General features: G+C 34.3%; 1 protein-coding gene across 2 annotated transcripts in view; it reads right to left on the reverse strand.

Moving 5' to 3' along the window:
• Positions 1 to 5,216, reverse strand: part of sars1 (seryl-tRNA synthetase 1) — a 12,121-nt gene extending 6,905 nt beyond the window's left edge. For both annotated transcript variants that reach the window (XM_016521064.1, XM_016521065.1), the window contains exons 1-6: positions 5,005 to 5,216; positions 2,995 to 3,065; positions 2,812 to 2,892; positions 2,340 to 2,498; positions 2,028 to 2,171; positions 304 to 459 (exon numbers count right to left, since the gene is read on the reverse strand). In XM_016521064.1, coding sequence (XP_016376550.1) covers positions 304 to 459; positions 2,028 to 2,171; positions 2,340 to 2,498; positions 2,812 to 2,892; positions 2,995 to 3,065; positions 5,005 to 5,140 — 747 coding nt within the window. In that variant the 5' untranslated portion in view covers positions 5,141 to 5,216. The remainder of the gene's footprint in view (positions 1 to 303; positions 460 to 2,027; positions 2,172 to 2,339; positions 2,499 to 2,811; positions 2,893 to 2,994; positions 3,066 to 5,004) is intronic.
• Positions 5,217 to 9,966: the final 4,750 nt, after the last annotated feature.

Raw genomic sequence — 9,966 nt, forward strand, 5'->3', positions numbered from 1 at the left:
TATATATATATAACAAAATAAATAAAAAGTACAAAATAATATTCTATATATGTTATCCTATATAAAATAATATATCTATATAAAATTTATTTCATAAATTTTTTTGGTTTTATTAATTGCATTAAGTGGTTCTAGCTTGATGGTATGAGATTTTGAAATACTCTGCCATTGCTTTGGGTCAGATGAATCAATAAATACTCCTCACATCAAAGTTATATACTTTTATTGGGTAAAAATAATTCAAATCAAAAAATCAAAATGTCAAATTAATGGCTAAAATAAAGTAACAGATGTAGGTCAAACCTTGTAGAGCTCCTCGTCAAACTGGCTGAGCTGAGCGACCTCCTGCATGACTTCTTTCCTCATGAAGAAGGGTGTGTACAGAAGGTTGTAGTTCTTGCTGTACAGGATCCGCAGTGCGTAGTTAATTAAAGCCTGTTCCAAAAAAACTAAAGGCCCCTGAAATAGAACACATCAGCCATGATATTTACAAAAAGGCTTTTTGGGTAGTTTGTTTCGAAGAACTGGCAGTGGAACGTGTTTAAATACTGTGCAACAAAGCAAAAATGGGCTCAAGATGTTTAGCAGTGCAGTTTTCCTTTGGTTCACATACTTGCATAGTTTAACAATGCACAAAAAAAAATGTCATCAGAATGGAATGAAACTCTATGTGACGCCCAAAAAATTGTGGACTTGATTTGAAAAAGCTAAATGGTCATTAAAAAAAAAGTCACACTTGTGTCAAAAATGACCGCCACAGGAAATGGGAAATAAGCATAAATACAAAAATAACGCAGATGTTTTTGTGTGTACAATCTACAAATTGGCCACAATGCATAAAAAAAGTGCACAGCAATTAAGGGGTGACAAAATGTAAAAATCAAAATTAAAGTTTTTTGGGTGTTAGTATCAATATGTTAGTCTTAAGGTTATCTATAAGCCAGTGTACTTTAAAACAGTGGCAAAATTCGCATTAAGATATAAGCATTCAAAGCTTGGAGTTCGTCACTTCCACCAAAATGGCTCAACGATTTTTTTGACGTCACCTCGTACTTCAGCTTCTCATCAAATTTTCTTTGTCCAATCAAATGCTCTCTAGAATCCGAAGCCCCCTGCACTATAAATAGACGCTGAAGTGCCGGCTGAGATCGGTCACTCGTTCACAGGATTTGTATTTTCTGTACGGTGAACGATTCAGACAGTGTAAATATGCTTTACATTGGGGCAAAAGAAGTCTGGTTTCGTGCTGTCACACTAATTGACGCACCGCGCACACAGCCTGCTCTGGTCCAGAGACATGATAGCACGGAGCGGATCATATGCACGAGTCGGCCCCATTTGAATTTTACACAGAATGCTATATTTTGAAGCAATATGGATGAGATTGTGGCTGTCATACCCTGTCAAATGTGGCTTTACCGAGCTCAATGGCTCTAGCCCAAGCTGTGATATAAACTAACGCTACTGGCTAATTTAAAAAGGGGGCGGGGCTGCTTGATATGTCCCACCCTGTCTTCTTGTTTCAGTTAACCTGACGTCAACACATAGAATAACGGTGCGTGTTTCAAGGCACTTCAGTGGACCTTTAAGCAATTATGCCTGAAAACACTGCTCAGTAACTAACGATTACACAGCACTGAATATATATGGCTATACAGGCATCAGACGGCTACACCATGATATGACACATGATTTTCTTTATTTTTTCTTCCACAATGTGGAACATATCTGCCTCAATTCAATGGATTTTAAATACTTTTGCTTTATTTTTATCTTAAACACTGCATTAATTGAAAAATTACATAAAATGATTTTTACATTTTATACAGAAAATAGTCCAGAATTTAAATATGAATATTAATTAGTAACATGAAAAACCTGCAAGATATTAAATAAAAAACATTTTCGAAATGAAATAGTCGTATATTCATTTCACAAAAATAAAATTATTACATGATTATGGCCCCCGGTCAGTTTTGACCACGAGTGTGACGCCCAAATGAACAATACCAGACGGTTAAACAAACCTTGAGGAAGTATCCTCTGCTTCCAGCCACTATGGCTCCTTTTTCCCCTTCGTATCCATCCACCATGACAACCAGGTCTACGTGAGAGTACTTTTTCTGCACCGTACAGTCGCCCCAGGTGCATTCCACTTTATTATCAGCATCCTGGGTAAGAGAAACACTGTTATGACAACGGTATGGTTAAACAACATAGTATGGTTAATTTGTCTGTTCTAATTCCATGAAGGTTTCTTGGTGGTTGCATGTTAGCAGGGCCTGCCCAGTGTACTGTTTATATAAAAACACACACCGTAACTGATGACTGAAACTCACCTCATCGTTACTGATGGGCACAGAGGGATGCAGGAGGTTGCCGATCTCTCTCAGGTACTCAAGGCGCTCCGCCTCCAGCTTTAACCGATCACTGTCTGTTTTTTGCACGGCCTCGTCCACCAGTAACCTCACCTTCTTTATCTGAGTCACCGTAAGGGGCTGACAGGAACAGGATGGAGAAATACTGGTCACAGATAGATGTGGATGATTGTTTGATGAGTTTAACTTAATATGAATGCACTTGAATTCAAAAGATTTTTAATTCTTTCGAAAGACATCTCTCTCATGCTCACAAAAGCTGCATTTATTTGATCAAAAATACAGCAAAAAGAGTTATATTGTGAAATATTATTACAATTTAAAATGGAATTAATTCTTGAGATGGCAAAGCAGCCATTAATCCAGTCTTCAGTGTCACATGACTTTACTGTCACTTTTGATCAATTTAATGTGTCGCTATTGCTCGACTCACTGATAATGTTTCTCCAGTGAGGGCTTCCAGATTCTGAGCTTCTTCTGGAAGTGTGTCATCATCACCAACTGGCTCTTTTTTCTGCAAAAAACAGAGTAAATCATCATAAGACCATCAAGCAGAATATTCTTATTACTCAGTGATAACAGATCAAAACAAACATATGACAGCTGATTTACGTACCTTCATCTTTTCCCCAATGGCTTTGCTGCACAGATTCTTGGCCTTGTTTAGATTATCTGCAGTGAAGCGACCTGGAGCCAAAAAAAAAAGAGAAGTATTTTTTAACATCAATGCATGTCACTGATATACTGGCAAGTGGTCTGGCAAGAGTAATTATACTGTCTGAAGTTTTGAAATCACCTGGAGAAAATGAAAGATATTTGGATGAGTAAATGTGCTTTAGAGAGTAAATGTGGAATTAGACTAAATTCATTTAATTTTGTTTACTTTTCAGTAGTTGTATTCCTCATAACATCAAGTATGACTCTGGCACCAACTTATAAAAAATCTAACTGTATTGCAATATGTTGTATTAGCATATTTTCACTAGAATAATATTATATTCACTAATATAAAATATATTTCACAATATAATATATTGGTCAAGGTCAAGATTATTTATATAGCACCTTAAAAGCCACGAGTGCTGACCAAGGTGCTGCACAGCCAAAACATCAGAAATAGCAACCATCAAAAAGCATTAAGACATAAATTTTGAAATCATTAAATACTACAATAAGTAATACACAACATCACCAAACAAAAGAAAACATAACAGAAACAAAACAAAAAGGTGTATATTGTAAATTACAAAACAATGTTCATTAACTGAAATAAACTTTAAATAAAATGTGAATATTAAATTAAATTTAACGTCACCATGAAACAAAAGTTGCGATAGTCTTTTCTTCCCTAATGTGATGTATATCTGAGTGTAGCAGCTTCTTGAAAAAGAAATTAGAAAAATGTCACCAGATTAGAGGCGTTTTTGAGAGAGGGAGGATTGTTATTTTGATTAAATATTACTATTAAATCCTTAAAATTAAATATTAAATTCAATTAAACATGTTTATTTAAAGATTGCGAAGGCACGTGAATTACAAAAAAAAAAAAAATCATGCCCACAGATAAATCATTTATAATAGATGCAATATTCCACAAAAAAAAAAGTGATTTCAGGGTGACTTGAAATTAATATTAGAAATGTTGCATGGGTAACTAACTGAAATAAGTTTAAGTTAAAATACTGAAATTACTAAAACTGAAATAAATAAAAATAAATAAATAAAACAAAATATTAAAACTCTTTAAATATTATATAAATAATTATAATCCATCATAAAACAAAGATGACAATTATGTATTCATAACTTACAATTTCCTTATTTCTCTATATTACAAAAAAAAGAATTGGTGGGGTGCTTAATTGTCATAAAATAATGTCACAAACAATTAACTGTAAACTATTCATTTAATTTCTTCAAAATATAATTTCTATTTTATCCTGGACACGTTATTGCCAGCTTTCACAAGAATCACCCAAAAGCATAATAACCAGTTATCTAAAGAATAAAGCAATTCATTGAAGGATCACTTGCTTCTATGTGATCCATGTTAAAGCATACCAAGCTCAAATCTCTTACTAGTGAGACTTTTAGATGGATGTAAATGAATAGCAAATTAAATGGACAACCTGTCATTCTCTAATATTCTGACTTTAGTTGCAAAGTCAAGAACATTGTAAACCACTGACAGTCACACAACAGCACTGACAGCCAGCAGCTCCTCCCGTTTCACTGACACAGAGATTGCATCAGATCCTGCTGCGGCACATTTAATCAATAAGTTACATACTCATACCTCTCCAAATAACATATCATATACACATATATTAGGCTCAATAGCACATACTACTTTCATTAAATAAAGAAAAAAAGGTTAAACACGCTATGACAGCTGTGATAACTATTAGCGTCAATGCTACATGCTACTCCAGTACACCGGCAATGAGGTTTCTGAACATTTATACACATTTAATTTGAACTTTATCATGTGCTATAGTTCAATTAGTGTATGTTTTACATTGTAAAGGCTTAATGTTTATGAACAGATCTGTTATACGTGTCACAATCTGTTTTCATTCACAGGCTGCTATGTGTTTCAATAGCTTTAGCGTTAGCCGCTACTCACATTTCCTCCATTCTGTGTCCGCCTCGACCAGTTTATCCACCAGAGACACATCTTTGAACCGTTTCCTCTGGGTTTCCCGCACGATTTCAGGATCGCCGCCTTTGTCGGTGCGAAACAGGTCTAAATCGAGCACCATGATGCCTGTGGACGAGGTGTGCAGTGCGGATGAATGAAGGAAGGAATATGGAAAGCGTGAAGGAATATGGAGGGGAGGCGCTAGAGAGCAGCTGCTAATGAATATTCATTACGCTGCTACGGCGAAGGCTAAGCTAATGAATATTCCTTATTTTCAACCGACGTTGCTTGGTAACCTTCCTGGAGCAGCATGCGTAGGTTCATTTATATTCATGAGCCAAGCTTTCACCATAGTGGCGTTCATCAATTTACATGATACTAAAACCATCCTATGAATCAATATTGATATTTTATTATTTTGTTGTATTTTACTAGATAAACCTGACAGGTTATGATCAATACAGGCCGCTTTTTATTGACAGGTTTGGTTTAGCCTACATAAATATTTCATATGACCAGGTAAGCAGTGCTGGGTAGATTACTAACAAATTGTAGTCCTACAAATTACATTACAAGAATTGTAATTATAGTAGTCAACATTTGAAGTGGAACAAAAAAAAAGTTCATCAAAGGACCAGAACGCATTTTGGTTTTTAGGTTTTAGGACAACTTTGATGAAAGGTTTTAATCCACTTCAAATGTTGACTAGTGTAGTAATCCATCACATTACACATTTTAGGTAATATAATCAGACTAATTTTAGGTTACTTTTAACCTAATTTATCACATTGATTTAACTAGGATAATCTTGTACCATATTGATATAAAAAGAAAAAGAAAATATATTCCATTCATTGTTATTAACAACATAAAGTGCATTACATTGTCAAGTTTGTGAGTTTAATAAAAAGCTAATTACTTAAATCATAAAAATGTAAACTTAAAATATTTTAACAATCAAAATAAAACACTAAAAATAATAAATATTTGAATATGCACAGGTATATAAGAAGTATGATATTTTATAAAGCAACATTTAAAAGATGAAAAAGAAGAATTAGGGAGAATCATCAGATAAATTATGAATATTTTTTTGCCAATGTGTAAATAGTATATAATCATATAATCAATAAAAAGTTACTGTGATTACAAGTATTTTAAAATGTAATATAATGCAATAAAAAGTACTTAGTTTTTGGGATCTGATTACGTAATCCAGATTACATGAAATCAGTTACCTAGCACTGTCTATAAGAAAATGTTTATATAATATATAGATGACATGCTCTATAAGAAAAGCTTTATTCCTTCAAACATGGCTTGACTATTACATTCTTCTGGCCAGTAAGCTAATGTTGAAGGTGTTCAGTGTGATTTGTGTAGTTATCAGGAATGTTTTGATCATTTTCCAGTTCCCATTTCTCAAAAAGAATTTCCATCTCTGCTATACAAAACCAGCCTAAAGTGGTTTGCTGGGTTTAGATTAGCCTGACCAGGATTGGAGACCAGATGAGGCCAGGAAAGCATCTTGCTGTTTTTTATGTTAATTGTTCCCTTATTACCAGTTTAAATTGATCCAACTCTGCAGTTAAGCTTAGCATATTCTTGTAGAAACAATCTGATTATTGCTCCAATGGGACTCCTGGGATTATTTACTGGAATAGTTTAATAGAAAACACGTGCAACAAGAAAGTGCAGCCCAAAGTAAAAGATTTCATTTTAAATTGACCTTAAAGGGTTAGTTCACCCAAAAATGAAAATTAGCCCATAAATGACTCCCCCTCAAGTCATCCTAGGTGTATGTGACTTTCTTCTTTCAGACGAATCCAGTCGGAGTTATATTAAAAATCGTCTTTGATCTTTCAAGCTGTTTAATGCCACTCAGCCCAAAAGCATAATAACCAGTTATCTAAAGAATAAAGCAATTCATTGAAGGATCACTTGCTTCTATGTGATCCATGTTAAAGCATACCAAGCTCAAATCTCTTACTAGTGAGACTTTTAGATGGATGTAAATGAATAGCAAATTAAATGGACAACCTGTCATTCTCTAATATTCTGACTTTAGTTGCAAAGTCAAGAACATTGTAAACCACTGACAGTCACACAACAGCACTGACAGCCAGCAGCTCCTCCCGTTTCACTGACACAGAGATTGCATCAGATCCTGCTGCGGCACATTTAATCAATAAGTTACATACTCATACCTCTCCAAATAACATATCATATACACATATATTAGGCTCAATAGCACATACTACTTTCATTAAATAAAGAAAAAAAGGTTAAACACGCTATGACAGCTGTGATAACTATTAGCGTCAATGCTACATGCTACTCCAGTACACCGGCAATGAGGTTTCTGAACATTTATACACATTTAATTTGAACTTTATCATGTGCTATAGTTCAATTAGTGTATGTTTTACATTGTAAAGGCTTAATGTTTATGAACAGATCTGTTATACGTGTCACAATCTGTTTTCATTCACAGGCTGCTATGTGTTTCAATAGCTTTAGCGTTAGCCGCTACTCACATTTCCTCCATTCTGTGTCCGCCTCGACCAGTTTATCCACCAGAGACACATCTTTGAACCGTTTCCTCTGGGTTTCCCGCACGATTTCAGGATCGCCGCCTTTGTCGGTGCGAAACAGGTCTAAATCGAGCACCATGATGCCTGTGGACGAGGTGTGCAGTGCGGATGAATGAAGGAAGGAATATGGAAAGCGTGAAGGAATATGGAGGGGAGGCGCTAGAGAGCAGCTGCTAATGAATATTCATTACGCTGCTGCGGCGAAGTTCAGAATCATACCACGGCGAAGGCTACGCTAATGAATATTCCTTATTTTCAACCGACGTTGCTTGGTAACCTTCCTGGAGCAGCATGCGTAGGTTCATTTATATTCATGAGCCAAGCTTTCACCATAGTGGCGTTCATCAATTTACATGATACTAAAACCATCCTATGAATCAATATTGATATTTTATTATTTTGTTGTATTTTACTAGATAAACCTGACAGGTTATGATCAATACAGGCCGCTTTTTATTGACAGGTTTGGTTTAGCCTACATAAATATTTCATATGACCAGGTAAGCAGTGCTGGGTAGATTACTAACAAATTGTAGTCCTACAAATTACATTACAAGAATTGTAATTATAGTAGTCAACATTTGAAGTGGAACAAAAAAAAAGTTCATCAAAGGACCAGAACGCATTTTGGTTTTTAGGTTTTAGGACAACTTTGATGAAAGGTTTTAATCCACTTCGCTTGGTAACCTTCCTGGAGCAGCATGCGTAGGTTCATTTATATTAATGAGCCAAGCTTTCGCCATAGTGGCGTTCATCAACTTACATGATACTAAAACCATCCTATGAATCAATATTGATATTTTATTATTTTGTTGTATTTTACTAGATAAACCTGACAGGTTATGATCAATACAGGCCGCTTTTTATTGACAGGTTTGGTTTAGCCTACATAAATATTTCATATGACCAGGTAAGCAGTGCTGGGTAGATTACTAACAAATTGTAGTCCTACAAATTACATTACAAGAATTGTAATTATAGTAGTCAACATTTGAAGTGGAACAAAAAAAAAGTTCATCAAAGGACCAGAACGCATTTTGGTTTTTAGGTTTTAGGACAACTTTGATGAAAGGTTTTAATCCACTTAAAATGTTGACTAGTGTAGTAATCCATCACATTACACATTTTAGGTAATATAATCAGACTAATTTTAGGTTACTTTTAACCTAATTTATCACATTGATTTAACTAGGATAATCTTGTACCATATTGATATAAAAAGAAAAAGAAAATATATTCCATTCATTGTTATTAACAACATAAAGTGCATTACATTGTCAAGTTTGTGAGTTTAATAAAAAGCTAATTACTTAAATCATAAAAATGTAAACTTAAAATATTTTAACAATCAAAATAAAACACTAAAAATAATAAATATTTGAATATGCACAGGTATATAAGAAGTATGATATTTTATAAAGCAACATTTAAAAGATGAAAAAGAAGAATTAGGGAGAATCATCAGATAAATTATGAATATTTTTTTGCCAATGTGTAAATAGTATATAATCATATAATCAATAAAAAGTTACTGTGATTACAAGTATTTTAAAATGTAATATAATGCAATAAAAAGTACTTAGTTTTTGGGATCTGATTACGTAATCCAGATTACATGAAATCAGTTACCTAGCACTGTCTATAAGAAAATGTTTATATAATATATAGATGACATGCTCTATAAGAAAAGCTTTATTCCTTCAAACATGGCTTGACTATTACATTCTTCTGGCCAGTAAGCTAATGTTGAAGGTGTTCAGTGTGATTTGTGTAGTTATCAGGAATGTTTTGATCATTTTCCAGTTCCCATTTCTCAAAAAGAATTTCCATCTCTGCTATACAAAACCAGCCTAAAGTGGTTTGCTGGGTTTAGATTAGCCTGACCAGGATTGGAGACCAGATGAGGCCAGGAAAGCATCTTGCTGTTTTTTATGTTAATTGTTCCCTTATTACCAGTTTAAATTGATCCAACTCTGCAGTTAAGCTTAGCATATTCTTGTAGAAACAATCTGATTATTGCTCCAATGGGACTCCTGGGATTATTTACTGGAATAGTTTAATAGAAAACACGTGCAACAAGAAAGTGCAGCCCAAAGTAAAAGATTTCATTTTAAATTGACCTTAAAGGGTTAGTTCACCCAAAAATGAAAATTAGCCCATAAATTACTCACCCTCAAGTCATCCTAGGTGTATGTGACTTTCTTCTTTCAGACGAATCCAGTCGGAGTTATATTAAAAATCGTCTTTGATCTTTCAAGCTGTTTAATGCCACTCAGCGGGTGTTGCATGCATCAGTCCAAAAGAAGTGAAATAAAAAGAGCCCATCCATAAAAAAAAGTGTCTCACATGGCTC

This window comes from Sinocyclocheilus rhinocerous, unplaced genomic scaffold, assembly GCF_001515625.1.
Source record: "Sinocyclocheilus rhinocerous isolate Xijiao unplaced genomic scaffold, SAMN03320098_v1.1 scaffold28, whole genome shotgun sequence".
NCBI classification, from domain to species: Eukaryota; Metazoa; Chordata; class Actinopteri; order Cypriniformes; family Cyprinidae; genus Sinocyclocheilus; species Sinocyclocheilus rhinocerous.